At 33.8% G+C, this 16,741-nt stretch overlaps 1 protein-coding gene across 5 annotated transcripts in view; it reads right to left on the bottom strand.

Annotated features, from left to right (window-relative positions):
* Dhc98D (Dynein heavy chain at 89D) overlaps window positions 1-16,741 on the bottom strand; it is a 608,487-nt gene that overhangs the window by 579,665 nt on the left and 12,081 nt on the right. For all 5 annotated transcript variants that reach the window (XM_081742517.1, XM_081742516.1, XM_081742518.1 and 2 more), the window contains exon 3: window positions 13,596-13,801. In XM_081742517.1, the coding sequence (XP_081598643.1) occupies window positions 13,596-13,801 (206 nt within the window). The remainder of the gene's footprint in view (window positions 1-13,595; window positions 13,802-16,741) is intronic.

Here is a 16,741-nt window from a genome sequence, read left to right as displayed (position 1 = left end):
TATTTTCTTTAATAAGATTCTCGCATTTCTTATTAACTTCATGTACCTTCTGATCTACTAATTTATCCAACCTCTTTTCCTTTTCACTACACTTTTCTAAACTCTTTTGGAACGCATTTATCGTATCATATTCTAAGGCTTTTATCTGGTCGGACATCTTTTCATTTGCTTCTTGCAAATTTTTACATTGCTCTTTTACTTGACTACAATTTATCTCACACTTCTCTTTAATAGTATTTACTTCTACACTTAATTTAGAGAAATCCTTAACTAAGACACCTACTTTATTTTCCATATTTACTGATATTGCAACTATATTCTCATTAACTTCTTTTTCAATATTTAACAAATTCTCCTTCATTTTTCCCATATCTTCAACAACTATATCAAAATTTTCGAAACACTTAGCTTTCACATCATTTAAATTTTCCGTTAACTGTGACTGAACAAATTGGATTTCAGACTTTACTGTTAACAACTCGGTTGATACTTTTTCATTCAAATTCGAAATATCCGACTTTACAGAACTTATATCAGCTTTTATAGAATTGATATCCGTTTTTACTTCCGTCTTTATAGATTTGTCCAACTCCCGAATATTCGCTTTTACTTCAGCCTGCACCAAACTAATATCTCTAGACAATTTCTGCTGGAATCCTTCCATTAAACATTTCAGAGTTTCCAACAACGGTCCCCCTCCAATTTCAATTTCAGGTGGACTTCTAACTATTTCCCTTGAGGGTCGACTAATTCCAGCATCACAATTTTCTTGTCCCGAACGAATATTCACCGTTGTTTCCTTAAGAACTGGGACACTAATAGTTTCATTATCAGTTTTGCAACCTGCTTTATTACTTTGTACACTATCACTAGAACTTTCCCCAATATCAATTTCGAGTACACACTCCTGGCATACCCAACTATCATTATTTTGCCTTATTGACTCAACTTCTAGTTCCGACAACTTTATGCATGTCACATGAAAGATTGCCTCACATTTATCGCAAACAACGGATTCGCTACTGTTCGGAATCCTCTTTCTTTCACAACATTTATGAACCTTTGGTTCCATATCACTAGCACTAAAATCGATAAACATATATATTTCATAAAAATTTCGTCCGTCACACATCCACAGACAAACAAATAAAGGGAGAGGATAACGTCCACAAAACACTTATCTCATTTGCTTCTTCATCTACTAACGACTATAGTCTCACCAGAAGTGTACACTCCACATTTAAATTTTCTCTAGTTAAATTAAATCAATCCTTGCTGAAAGTCGCCAATTTGTAACATTACTTAATAATTAATTGAATGTATGCATCTCGTACATTTCTAGATTTCGTCACTGGGTTAGAAAAAAAATCATTATCGATTATTAAAAGATAAAAATATGCTAGTTACTGAATAAAGAGCAGTATATATGTTAGCAGTATATGTATTGAAAAAAAAAATCCTTAGCGCAACGGTATCATTCTAGATAATCCAGGAACATGCAGCAGTGACACTTCCAATGACGACTCTAAGATTATAGAGAATATGATATAAACAAATTAAATTGATTTTTGGAAAATTAATTTTATTTGTTGTTAACTGGATTACTGAAATCACAATTGTTGAAACTGGAACATCATATAACATGACAATTGAGATTCACTATTTATTTGATGTCCTGTATACATATTGTAAATTATTGTAAATTAACTTGCAATATTTTGTAACGAAGTAGTTCATGACATTTAAATTTATGTACAAAAAAAACTAATATTGTTTTATTATCCTCTTTTTAATCTCCTTATTAATTTGTTGACAATTGATAGGGAATACGTAACTACACTACTTACTCTGGATGTTCTTTGAATTCCTAGCATATGAATTATACTCTATACTTGGTCCCTTATGAAAAGTTTTTTTTTTTTCCTTACAACATGTGTTCTATGTGCGTAATGGCATTATTAACAAAGTTCCTAGTGACAGGGTTGAAACGTAAATTCAACATTGTTGTTATTCTTTTACGGATTATACAATGACCTAGTCATTGTTTCAAGTACATATATTTATCTGACGACGGGGTTAATCATATTCCCTTCTTAATGAGGATTACATCTCACTATTATCAATACTACATAGTTAATTTCATTATGCAAGTTTATCCAATAATTATAGTATGGGTCTCAGCCACAAAATTCAGCATAGTACAGACCAATAACAACATAATAATACTTAACCTAATCTAACGTTACCTACCCTAATCTAACTAACTTAATCCTATAATTGATATATTCATTAGTGTTGATAACAATAGGGAAATTAACTATGCATATATTTAAGGACCAAAGCATAGGCATCATCCAGATTGAGTACAGGGTAGCAAATGAGATATTCTTATTTATTTATTCCCATATTCATTTAACTGATTGTGTTATGATTATTAGCTTCCAGCTAATTACAACTGCCTAAGATTGTTTTTATTAATTGCTTAAACGCTATCAGTCTTCAGTAGCTAATTCATATCGAAATAGAGTGGATAAATAGTTCATTTTAACTCAAATATTTACATAATCCAAAAGAAGTCATATTCCACGTCTGGTTAACTATAAATTTCAATAATAAAGATGGATCCAACATTTGATGCAAAACAAGTTAGGACACGCCCCCCTCATAGCTTGTCTGTGTTCGTGTGACAGGACGAAGACAAATTACTTACTCATAATAATGCATTATAACTTCAACGTAACCAGAACGGATATACTGACAGTCACTTATAAAAACATTTAATTAAGTTCATTTGGGGAATAATAATCGATCAGGTGAAGCAGGATTTATTATAATGTCTCCTTTATTATGTTCGAATTTAGATAATAACTTATTTGGAATGTCAATCTCATTACCTGTGCTCTCCTTACTAGGTACGTCTAAAATGCAGTATATATTTTCTGCAACTACTTTTTATCACTTTATAGTTCTATTGTAGCTTCTTCTGCTACAAAATTTTAATTAATTTTGTTGACACTTAATTGCAAGATCCTAGCTTCTTCAAATCTTCACATCGTAACACCCCGTAAATCATCGTGCCCTCTCGGATCAGACTAATGTTTACATCTATAAACAAATTTTAGAGTACTTTAATCCCATTAATTTTAATACTTAAATTCTTTTCTCATTAAAAGAAAACTACTCTCTATATTCATTTCTAATTACACGATTTTCATTTTGAAAAATTATTTATTCTTTCCACTCACGTAGTCCATCCTGTTATCTGATTATAAACATGACTCGTTTTTATTGAAGTTATGTACGATAAACCAAAAGGTAAGTTTCAAAATACTACAAAACTGATTCAATTTACTCTCGTAATTCATCTAAAATGTAATAAAAATTTATTATGCCCGTTATTTCTTAGAATTGTTGCTTTACTGCCGTGCATGACTAAATTTTTACTTATTAAACATATCGGATTTAGGCCTAATACGTAATGTTTGTTTACATGTTGTTAATAATTACTGGTGTTTATGTCAAAATATTTGCTTATTAAAATTAATTTTTATTAAGCACTACTATTCACAATTGAGATGGCAATATAAGCCTACACAAAACGAACATATTGTAAACATGTACCCTTGTACATAAATTCCGTATTTAAACGAATAATGTTTAAAAGTAAACAAGCAAAGATTAACAACAATTAATAACAATTAATGAATGGAATGTTACGATTCGTGGAAAGCATGATCGTAACACTATTACCTAATATGATTATATGGTCATGTATAGGGGTCCATTTTCTATCATAAGACATAGGTACATTGATGCACCCCGGGAGGGGTACCATAGCCAATCCCTTAAATTTTGGAAATTTTTCAATTTAAGCATACGCTATTATAGTACATTACCTCAATATGTATCATGATAAATTTGGGTGGTCCACCTTGTTCCCTTTCATGAGTAAAAAAAAATGCCAAAATATAAACATAAGCAATATGTTGCATCACGTGTTTGGTTTTTGGCCCAATTTATCCCATTTGATGCGGTCTTATACCGTATATGGTCATATGGTCATGTATATAGGTTCATTTCCTATCATAAGACATGAGTACATTGATGCACCCTTTAAAAATTTGGGAGGGGTATCTTGATTCATCCACCCAGTTTTAGAAAATGTTTAGTATAAGCATTTGGTATCTTCGTACAGGTCTTCAATATGTACCACTATAAATTTGGATGGTCCACATCGTTCCCTTTCATGGGTAAAGAACTACCAAAAATCAAATTTCGGAGGTTATTGACCCCTATTTAGCACGTTATATGGTTTATTACCTTTATATGTTTATGTTCTCTTTTAAATTTGGGAATTATTAAATAACAACATTCGGTAAACGTTTTCTAGGACCCATTGGTGTTCCTCTTATGGCCAAATATTCAAAATTTAAAGGTTATTGACCGGCTTTATTATTAAATGCGTACAGGATTTATTACTTTTTTCATAAGACATAGGTGTATTTGTGTACCAATCTTAAATTTTGGAAGGGGTACATTTCTTATTGTCATATCAATAATTGGTAATTGTTCTTAAAATTGGATAGTATCTCATTCATTGGGTAAATCATTATGATCACGTGATCAGTTATTGACCTATGATGAGATTAGGAGTCCAGGACATTGGTACATTTAAACTTTGTAGGATAATTTGAGAATGCGTCATTGGTATTGATTATTACAGCCAAATATAAACGTAAGCAATACGATGTACCACGTGATTGACCTTGATGAGGTAGTGTACAGGGATACATAGCTAACCTTATTGAATCTTATGACTCATAGTCTTAAGGGAATACATGGTAGAACACTGGCAAAGTTATTGTTGATGCAATTTGATTGGTTGATCACTATCTTTCGTGCAATCTGATTGGCTGATCACTATCTTTCGTGCAATCTGATTGGTTGCTGATTTTCAAATCTTTGCTGCATTCAGTTTTAAGTTTTGTTTAACATTTAAACATCTTGGTTTCGTTCAACATTTTGCACTCACTGATAAATATGATCAAAACCGTTTATTTGTTAATCGAATAGTTAAAAACCGGATAAAGTTTGACGGTTAACCGTGAAACGTGAAATTTTTTTTTAGTTTGAAAATTTTTTTGTTTGAAAGTTTTTGTTTGAAAACTCTTGTTTCAAATTTGTGTTTGAATTTTTTTTTGTTTCAGAATTTTGTTTGAAATTTGTTTCAAAATTTTTTGTTTGAAATTTTTTTTGTTTGAAATTTTTTTGTTGCAAAATTTTGTTTGAAAATTTTTTGTTTAAAATTTTTCGTTTGAAAATTTCGCTTCCAATTTTTTTTGTTTAAAATTCTTTTGTTTCGAATTTTGTTTTTTCAAAATTTGGTTTGAAATTTTTTTGTTTGAATTTTTGTTTGAAATTTTGTTTCAAAGTTTGGTTTGACATTTTTAAAAGTTTGTGCACTTATTAGTAAAGAACCGGAACTGTTTAGAACTAAAACCTCTGGCAACATTGTGGTGCAATAGTACACATCAGAATATGGGGTTGTACTTGAAATGAAAAAACACAATTCATTGAAATGGATCATTTTATTACACTCCACATACATCCATACCAGATAGTGGTTCTGGATATTGTCGATACAATGTATTTTGAACTTCTTGCACTAGTTTGTCTTTAGCGTATAATTTTAATTCCAATTGAAGTCTTTTAAGGTCTATTGCGATATCAATTGGTGGAAACTCAATGTCCATTTGATCACAAATAAACTGTTTATCAATACAGGTATGCACCCACGAACGATGTTGACAACCATCACAATATCTAGATACATGTTGTACAATATGCATAACACATTTTTCAAAATAGTACTTTTTCAGGAATATACTTGTTTTGTTGCACACTTCCACTGCATGTTTAACACACTGAAATACGCTGATGAATTTGTTCCATTCCGTTTGTGTTAGATACACCATGTTGCGAGGGACATGGAATGTACTCTTTTTACGTAACAGCACCATCTTCTCTTCGAGGACTGTACGCAGCACCACTTCATGATTTGAGCCTAATGATTTGACTATGGTCACATTTAGCTCATCATGAAAATAATCGTTCATTTGGTCGATTCGTGAACATAATATTTGCCATTCTTCACAGGTCAGTTGTACACCAAATTGTTCTGCTTTGCCCAATCGAATTACTGGTTCAAATGTTCTAGCACTGATACCAATCATCACATGTTTTGTTTGAAATATATTTATTGGATAATAGCTTGCGAAGATGAACTCTTTATCGTTAGAAGTACACATCTTTCCTCCTGAAAAGCACTTGCTCAAATGATTTCGTGGGATGACACTGTATTGGTTGATTTATAGTTATTGCTGACGTCATTGGAAAGGAATGTGCTGACGTTTGAATTTATGGTTTCATCACAGTTGCTGACGTCATGCTGACCAACCAAATTCATACAACTATGTCTGACGTCAAAGGAATGTGCTGATTCATGATTTCATCACAATTGTTGACGAATCTGGCTGTGTACTAAATTCAAATTGATGACTTCGACCCAAGAATCCTTTGTAACATAAAGATACAGATCCAGTATTTAAGAAACGCAGGAGTTCTTCTTGTTTTGATGCTTCCATGGGAAAATATCTTGCTGGTAAAATTATATTCTTATCATTTTCAAGCTTCACTACGATTCTTAATCCAAACTTTGTATGGATTTTTTCGCTAGCTAAGATTCTATAAGGTACATTCTGTTGTAAATCAGTAATCTTGGTAAATGCTTTTATCACATCACGTGTGTTTAGAAACTGCAGACAAGTAGCCATGATGACGTTATCATGAATACTAACTCGAACGATACTTATATATGATGCAAAAGTGATGACGTTGCATTATCATGTTCTGACGTGTACTATTGCACCACAATGTTGCCAGAGGTTTTTGTTTTAAACAGTTCCGGTTCTTTACTAATGAGTGCACAAACTTTTAAAAATGTCAAACCAAACTTTGAAACAAAAAATTTCAAACAAAAAATTTTAAACAAAAAAAATTTGGAAACGAAAAATTTTCAAACAAAAACTTTTAAACAAAAAAATTTTCCAACTAAATTTTGCAACAAAAAAAATTTCAAACAAAAAAATTTCAAACCAAATTTTGAAAAAACAAAATTCGAAACAAAAGAATTTTAAACAAAAAAAAATTGGAAACGAAATTTTCAAACGAAAAATTTTAAACAAAAAATTTTCAAACAAAATTTTGCAACAAAAAAATTTCAAACAAAAAAAATTTCAAACAAAAAATTTTGAAACAAATTTCAAACAAAATTCTGAAACAAAAAAAAATTCAAACACAAATTTGAAACAAGAGTTTTCAAACAAAAACTTTCAAACAAAAAAATTTTCAAACTAAAAAAAAATTTCACGTTTCACGGTTAACCGTCAAACTTTATCCGGTTTTTAACTATTCGATTAACAAATAAACGGTTTTGATCATATTTATCAGTGAGTGCAAAATGTTGAACGAAACCAAGATGTTTAAATGTTAAACAAAACTTAAAACTGAATGCAGCAAAGATTTGAAAATCAGCAACCAATCAGATTGCACGAAAGATAGTGATCAGCCAATCAGATTGCACGAAAGATAGTGATCAACCAATCAAATTGCATCAACAATAACTTTGCCAGTGTTCTACCATGTATTCCCTTAAGACTATGAGTCATAAGATTCAATAAGGTTAGCTATGTATCCCTGTACACTACCTCATCAAGGTCAATCACGTGGTACATCGTATTGCTTACGTTTATATTTGGCTGTAATAATCAATACCAATGACGCATTCTCAAATTATCCTACAAAGTTTAAATGTACCAATGTCCTGGACTCCTAATCTCATCATAGGTCAATAACTGATCACGTGATCATAATGATTTACCCAATGAATGAGATACTATCCAATTTTAAGAACAATTACCAATTATTGATATGACAATAAGAAATGTACCCCTTCCAAAATTTAAGATTGGTACACAAATACACCTATGTCTTATGAAAAAAGTAATAAATCCTGTACGCATTTAATAATAAAGCCGGTCAATAACCTTTAAATTTTGAATATTTGGCCATAAGAGGAACACCAATGGGTCCTAGAAAACGTTTACCGAATGTTGTTATTTGATAATTCCCAAATTTAAAAGAGAACATAAACATATAAAGGTAATAAACCATATAACGTGCTAAATAGGGGTCAATAACCTCCGAAATTTGATTTTTGGTAGTTCTTTACCCATGAAAGGGAACGATGTGGACCATCCAAATTTATAGTGGTACATATTGAAGACCTGTACGAAGATACCAAATGCTTATACTAAACATTTTCTAAAACTGGGTGGATGAATCAAGATACCCCTCCCAAATTTTTAAAGGGTGCATCAATGTACTCATGTCTTATGATAGGAAATGAACCTATATACATGACCATATGACCATATACGGTATAAGACCGCATCAAATGGGATAAATTGGGCCAAAAACCAAACACGTGATGCAACATATTGCTTATGTTTATATTTTGGCATTTTTTTTTTTACTCATGAAAGGGAACAAGGTGGACCACCCAAATTTATCATGATACATATTGAGGTCATGTACTATAATAGCGTATGCTTAAATTGAAAAATTTCCAAAATTTAAGGGATTGGCTATGGTACCCCTCCCGGGGTGCATCAATGTACCTATGTCTTATGATAGAAAATGGACCCCTATACATGACCATATAATCATATTAGGTAATAGGACCTCATCCAAGTGAATAAATTAGGTCAAAAACGAAACACGTGGTTGTACTAAAATTTGGCAATTTCGTACCCATGAAAGGGAACGAGATGGACCACCCAAATTTATAGTAATCTCTATTAGGGTCTTATACTATTATACCAAATGATTAAATTGGGCAATTTCTAAAATTTAAGGGGTGGGCCAAGGTACCCCTCACAAATTTTTAAAGGAGTGCACAAATGTACCTATGTCTTATGATAGGGAATGGACCCCTATACATAACCATATAAGGTAATAGGACCTCATCCAAGGGGATAACTTAGGTCAAAACCAAACACGTGGTACAACGTATTGCTTACGTTTATATTTTGGCAATTTTGTACCCCTAAAAGGGAACGAGGTGGACCACCCAAATTTATCATAATACATGTTAGGGTCCAGTACTATAATACCAAATATATAAAATGAGCAATTTCTAAAATTTAAGGAGTGGGCCAAAGTACCCCTCCCAAATTTTTAAAGGAGTGCACAAATGTACCTATGTCTTATGATAGGGAATAGACCCCTATACATAACCATATAAGGTAATAGAACCTCATCCAAGAGGATAAATTGGGCCAAAAGAACAAACACGTGGTACAACGTATTGCTTACGTTTATATTTTGGCAATTTTGTACCCCTAGAAGGGAACGAGGTGGACCACCCAAATTTATTATAATACATGTTAGGGTCCAATACTATAATACCAAATATATAAAATGAGCAATTTCCAAAATTTAAGGGGTGGGCCAAAGTACCCCTCCCAAATTTTTAAAGGAGTGTACAAATATATCCATATCTTATGAAAGGTAATAGACCCCTATACATGACCATATAACTATATAGGATAATAACACCTCATCAAAGGGGATAAAATCGACCAAAAACCAAACACGTGGTACTACGTATTGCTTACGTTTATATTTTGGCAATTTTGTACCCCTAGAAGGGAACGAGGTGGACCACCCAAATTTATCATAATACATATTAGGGTCCTGTACTATAATACCCAATGTTTAAATTGGTCAATTTCCAAAATTTAAGGGGTGGGCCAAGGTACCCCTCCCAAATTTTTCAAGGGGTGCATTAATATACCCATGTCTTATGAAAGGGAATGGACCCCTGTATACGCCCATATAACTATATAGGGTAATAACACCTCATCCAAGGGGATAAATTAGGTCAAAAACCCCCGAAATTTGACTTTTTGGCAATTTTTTACCCATGAAAGGGAACGACATAGACCCCCAATATGGATAAAGGTACATACTATGGTCCTAGGCTACCATACCAAATTTTTAGATTTGGCAATTTCCAAAATTTAAGGGGGGTGGTCCTATGTACCCCTGCCAAAATTTAGGGGGTGGGCCATGGTACCCCTGCCAAAATTTAGAGGGGGTGGTCCTATGTACCCCTAGGTCATTGACCCCGGCCAGGGACCATGGGTCCTGAGGCAGGGACCCAGGGGCCAAAAAGTGAGGCCAAGTCATGCGATTACTACTAGCAATGTAGGGGAGAGGGATATATAACTCTTGAATCACCCGACCCATCTCGATCAAATTTTCAACATAGATGATGATTTTTATATCACCTTACCGATGCAACTTAGGGGGGAGGGGGAGATATTTAAAAACGATCGAAATGACCGATATCAGTTTCGAATCTATAGTTTTCGGGGTCGCAAAGATGAACAGTGACACTTTCAATGCTGTTTAAATTTAAATTCAGCCCTGCAACATGTGAAAGGGGATGGGGGTATATAAAATCATCGAAAATGACTGATATTAGTGTCGAATTATAATTTTCGGGGTCGCTGAGATGAACAGTGACACTTCAAATCCTGTTTAAATATATGCCACCAAAAACAAAAATAGTATATTTCACGGGTACCGAACACATGAGATAAGGAGTTTTGCATTTAAAATTTTTATTTTAACCCAGCGAAACGGGTAATCGATGCTAGTAAATAAATAAATAAACAATCTGCTCCGTCAGAATAACAACTATTATTGGCAACAAACTTTTTAGAACCCTAAGTATTAAATTTTCTCGAAAACTATGCATGAGAATTCACTCTCAAGAATGCTGTTCTGTTCAGCTTGTTGTGATCTATCGATTGATATTGAAAGAAGTTTATTCACAGTCCCATTGTCAAGGGCCCCAGAAGGTAGACGTTGACCAATAGGGGTAACAGGAAGTACACGTCAAACCCCATCTAAAGCTACTGTAATTTTGGTCCTAAAGCCTCAGGAAGTTGATCAAAAAAAGCAGCAAAAGTAAGGGTGTCACTGTTGATTTAGAGAAACTGAGACGTTTTAGGAATGAAATTAATATAGGAATAACATCAGTATGTAACCGCATTTAGCATATGTGAGAATCATCCATAGAGGATAGCGCTAAGCTGAGATATCGGCGTAGGTGATGAGTCGAAGAATTGTTCAAAACTAGATACCTCAACAGAAAACAAAGGTAGACAAAAGATAAAATACGTCTAATGTACAACCTTTCAAGAGCTTGCATATGACATGCAACTTGTTTCAAGAAAACTTCAGGAATGCGGTGAAACTAGTGAAAAATTATTCTGCACTATGTGAAAACTGCTATTCGACCCATCGCCTATGCCGATTTCTCAGCTTAGCGCTATCCTCTGTGGATGATTCTCACATATGCTAAATGTGGTTGCATATTGATGCTATTCCTATATTGATTTTATTTCTAAAACTTCTCAGTTTCTCTAAATCAAAACAATGATCCCTCTTTCCTTTGCTGCCCTTTTCGACGACTTCCTGAGGTTTTAGAGCCAAAATAACAGTACCTCTAGATAAGGTTTGACAAGTACTTCTTATTACACCTATTGGTCAACGTCTACCTTCTGCAGTTCTTGGCAATGAAACTGTGAATAAACCCCTTTAAAGTTTAGGAATTAATAACATTTCGGACCATATCCTATTAACCATACTGTGTATTGTCATTTTGCTAGTATTATAATGAAATACTTGATGTCGGTGTAGCTTCAGTAATTCATCTTAATTGTTGGCGTCGTTCCCGTACAGTATCAATTTTTAGGTTCACAAAATATCGATTTTCTCGAGAACTATCCATGAGGATTTACACACATCCAAATTATTTTGTTCACTTAATAGATTTATCGATTAGTGAATCTGTCAATTTTGAAGGAAGGAAAAAAAAACTTTCTCCCTTAAACATTAATAACATTGTAGAGTTGGCCAGGAAAGTTGGAAAACTACCAAGGTAAAATTTCACTTTGATTACCAGCTTTCTTGCGCTTAAATGTTATACAGTAAAACCTGTCAACTTGGCCACCTCTTTAAGTTGGCCACCTGCTTATCTTGGCCTGGTTCGTCTTGAACCTGCAATTTCCCGTAAGACATTCGTTACTTATTATTTTGTAAGTTGGCCACCTGTCTATCTTGAAAGTTGGCCACATTGAAGAATTGTTTACCTATCATGATAATGATAAATTTACCTGCGTATCTTGGCCACGCAAAATACCGTTTTGTTATCTTTCTTAACTGTTTCGTATTCTCATATGAGAGGCAGATATTCTGTATTTGTAACTGCACACCGAGAAGCATGGATTCGCACGATTTGTTCGTGGAGGTCAATGACCAGAACACTGCCTTGATGAGGGATGGTGAAGAAAGATGTGAATAAGAAAATGAAATGAAATCTTTGAGTTTTACGTCCCACGGTTATGCCGGTTAGGCTAAAGGAGACGGTGATGATGAGAGATGAATGAAATGGTGGAATGAATAAAGTGGGAGGAAACTGGAGTACCCCCGAGAAAACCCACGAGCACGGTGCTTGTCCACCACAAAGGCCACACGGCGCGAGCTGGGATCGAACCAGGAATCCCAAGCACCGGAGGTGAACGCTCTACCACTAAGCCACCGCGCCCCCAGATATGAATAAGAAAAAGCACGTACAGGAATTCAGGAAATGGTTGTATTAAATACGTATTCGTATATATGTGTTTACCCGATCTGTTTTGGTAAAGCCATTAGCTATATCGGCTCCTTTCATCAGTGGAAAGCTTTAGTAATTCCTTGAAATTCTCAATTGTCAACTATTGACACATGACGGCTTGTCGGAAAGTAGTGGAGATTTTGAGATGTGAATTCTCTTAAGATTTTCTCAAAACATTTTTGCTCCGAGGGAAACACTTGTAGCTCATTAACAAGGCAAAAAGAATAAAAGAGATACGTCTAGAATGAGTTTGCAAATGATATGCTTCGTCTGTACAACAGAATTGAAGTAAATTGGAGTTTATCCAAAATGAAAACAAACAAAAACAAGAAAGAACAGTAACAACTGAAAACAAGTCATATAAACTACATATAAATTGTTCAATTTATAATTTTGCTTTTCTTGTTTTTAATCTGAATAACTCAGTGTGCTACAATATCAATTTCAATAAACTTCATACATATGTTTCTATTTTATGGTTGTTTCTGTTATTGTTTTCAATCCGAATAATTCAGTGTACCAGACTAGTTTTCAGATTAAACATACTGTACTATTTTTTCTTGTACTGTATATTGTTATGATTACTCTATATAGATGATTTAAGAGTAGCTGTCGTGTCATTGCTTATTAAAATTTTACAATCAAGTAATACTAGAGATCCTATTCTAAAAGTACACCGATCACACTTATTTTCTGTAAGTTGGCCACCTGTCTAAGTTGGCCACTTTTCAATGGAACTGATGGTGGCCAACATAGACAGGTTTCACTGTATTACGCGTTCACTTACCTGGTTCTATGATAACTTCTCGTTCAACAATCTCTGTTCTGACTGTTTTGTATATGAAAAATATCCGGTCTTCATTTAATTTAGGTGAGTGGAGTTCACCATCCAAAAATGCATTAATCTTATCATATATTTCATCATCATTCCGGTGAACTAAATCAGAAAAGAGTCTAGCATCCGACTCTCGCATGGCACACATCACCTTAAGCCTAGGAAGAGGAAAATATTTATGTACAATCATGTTAAGGACAACACCTCTCATAAAAGTCGTACTCTCAATCGTAGAGATAGGATAGTTTAGTGTGTTGGCTGAATTAAAGATCTTACACAGCGGAAGATGATTCACATTATGGTAGGGCGCGAAATTTCCGGTTGTCATGTTATCATTGGCGAGCAAATATTTTAGTTTGGTGATAGGCATTTGGCCTCTACTTTGTTTGCCAAATACCAAATGGCGACTACATTTTCTGATTCGGCTACGGTATTTAGACCTAAAAGTTTGTGACCTAAAAACTACTTATTCTTGTTTCTACTTTTTCCTTTCGAGAAAGGAATTACAGCACAACCATTTGAACATAAAAATAATTGATATTTACATGGTTCTCTGAGAAAACACATCATCAATGAAAGTGCTTAACAGAGGCACTGAGCTTTTGAGCCACAATAGTTCATCATTAGTGCTTAAAGAAAAAATAAAATCTTAGAAAGACAGAAAGAAGAAAAAGTCAAACTTGTTGTCACTTGTCAGCCGCGATCATGAATACAACACTCGATTAATTGGTCATTATAGATTAATGGTGACGTCAAAAGTGAGGCTATTTGAAATGAAATTAAATATTTCAGTTTTACGCCCCACGGTTATGCCAGCTAGGCTAAAGAAGACGGTGATGATGACAAATGAATACAATAGTGGAATGAAGCAAGTGGGAGGAAATGGAAGAACTCCGAGGAAACCCGCGAACATGGTGTTTGTTCACCACAAAGCCCACTCGGCGCGAGCTGGGATCGAACCAGGGATTCTACGCACCAGGGGTGAACACTCTACTACTGAGCCATCGTGCCCCCGCGAGGCTATTTGTCACAATCACGAATAAGCCAATGGTCGAAAATGTTGGATATTAAATATTCAAAGTAAAAACATCTGAAAAGAGTGTAGTTATGATATAAATTCTAAAAATTAAATAGGATAAACTGAAAAACGCTATGAAAATTCAAATAGAAGATACGAAAAAGTTTTTAAAAAAAGAAAGAAACAAATAGTAAAATATGAAATACACATAGAACTAGAAAATTACTCAAAAAAATAGCAATAAGAAGAACCATTTTAAAAGAGAAACCACAGAGCAAGTAATTACTGCAATCTCGCGAACGAAAGTGAGAATATATTCACTTAAGACTGCATTATCTCTAAAATCTCACTAGGATTTTTAGCCAGTCTTAAACGACCTTTGAGGTCTGAGTATTCTGAACACTTAAGAATGTATCGAATATTCAGCAGAACGATACAATCTTCACAATACGGATGGTTAGTGCGATGCATCCACTAAATAGAAATGAGTAAGATAGAGTGTTCGATACGCAAATGAGTCGAATTGCTTAATCTCGGCGTCGAGTAAGTGCTGTCTGCCAACTGCCCAAAGTAGGTTTCACAGAATGGAGCTTATTTTCATCAGGCTTGTTTCAATCTGTCAATGAGACTGCGTCCGTTGGAGAAAACATCTACGGAGATCCAAGCACGATAGAGAGTGCTCCAGTGAAACATCTGCCAATGCGACGCTCTTAGCTACTGTGTTGGTACGTTTGTTTCCTACCTAGAATACCAAGGTCCTGGCAGCCAGGAGAAAACGACAATACAGCTCTATTGCTGCAGCTGACGCCATCTTACAAGAATGTCTTTCATTACGAAATGTTTACTAAAGACTTATAGTAATCTAATACTATTGAGAACGCGTTGCGTTCTTCGCGTTTACTAATACCCATTCCTCGTACTAATATTTTATCTATCTCTTTAATAACAAACATTGTATGGATTATGTCATTCTCACAATATGTGATTATCTACTGCAGTGATATTCAATCGGAATATAGTAAAAGATTTAAATAAATTTAAATTAAGCTAGTTTTAGGGGTACATACCAAGTGGGAAAGTGTCTCAAGAAACAATGGGGAATTAAGAGTTTGAATACCGTTCATACAAATGTTATATCCCTAAAACTACTTAAGACGTCTCTGCATACTCCCGGTTGAACTTCACTGTTGTAGATAATCAAATATTGTACGGATAGCATATTCCTTAAAATATGTTTGTTTATAAGATGATAGATAAAATATTGGAAAGAGAAACGGATATTTGCAAATACGAAAACTGTACTACTACTAATAATAGACTTTATTAGCATGCTGAGAACAGCTGAGAGCAAAAATACAGTATTTTGTCATAAAATTCAACTTTATTATTGCAACTCTCTAAGAAAGAAAAGAGAGAGAAAATAAGATATCATGTTAATGAGCTTTAAAATGGATTAATAAAAAGGTAAACTCTGACAACATAGTCTGCAGTAATCCCTACAACATTAAGGAATCAAAAGTAAGCATAAAATGTACTATTAATTTACATTATAAATTCTGAAATAATGTCCTACTCTAAGATAAGCAATTATAGTGGTTTATAGCATGCCTATAGATTAATATATGTTCTTACTACCCTATTGAAGTAATACTTTCAGGTCTTATATCATATATTGAAACTTTTAATTCTATCATTAAAAAAAAAAAAAAAAAAAAAAAAAGTATGAAATAGGGTTCAAACCGATTATAGGGAACGAAAGCCTGCATAAGGAAAATAAGACAACGGCGTTAGACTCGTGAACTTTGCAACATCCAAAAATTTCATCGTGAAGAGTACGAAGTTTCCACATCGCGATGTTCATAAATATACTTGGACCTCGCCAGACGGAAAAACATAATCAAATCGATCACGTTTTAGTAGATAGCAGAAGACAATCTAGCATAACTGATGTTCGGTCGTTCAAAGGAGCTGATTGCGGCATTGATCACTAGCTGATAGCAGCGATAATAAGAGAGAGAGTATCGTTGAATAAAGGAAATATTCAATGTCTGAAAACGAAGAGATTTAATTTAAAGAAATT

Source organism: Thermobia domestica, chromosome 16 (genome assembly GCF_964235325.1).
Source record: "Thermobia domestica chromosome 16, izTheDome1.hap1.1, whole genome shotgun sequence".
Taxonomy (NCBI): Eukaryota; Metazoa; Arthropoda; class Insecta; order Zygentoma; family Lepismatidae; genus Thermobia; species Thermobia domestica.
Note: the sequence above shows the minus strand (reverse complement) of the source record. Positions and strands in the feature narration are given on the sequence as shown.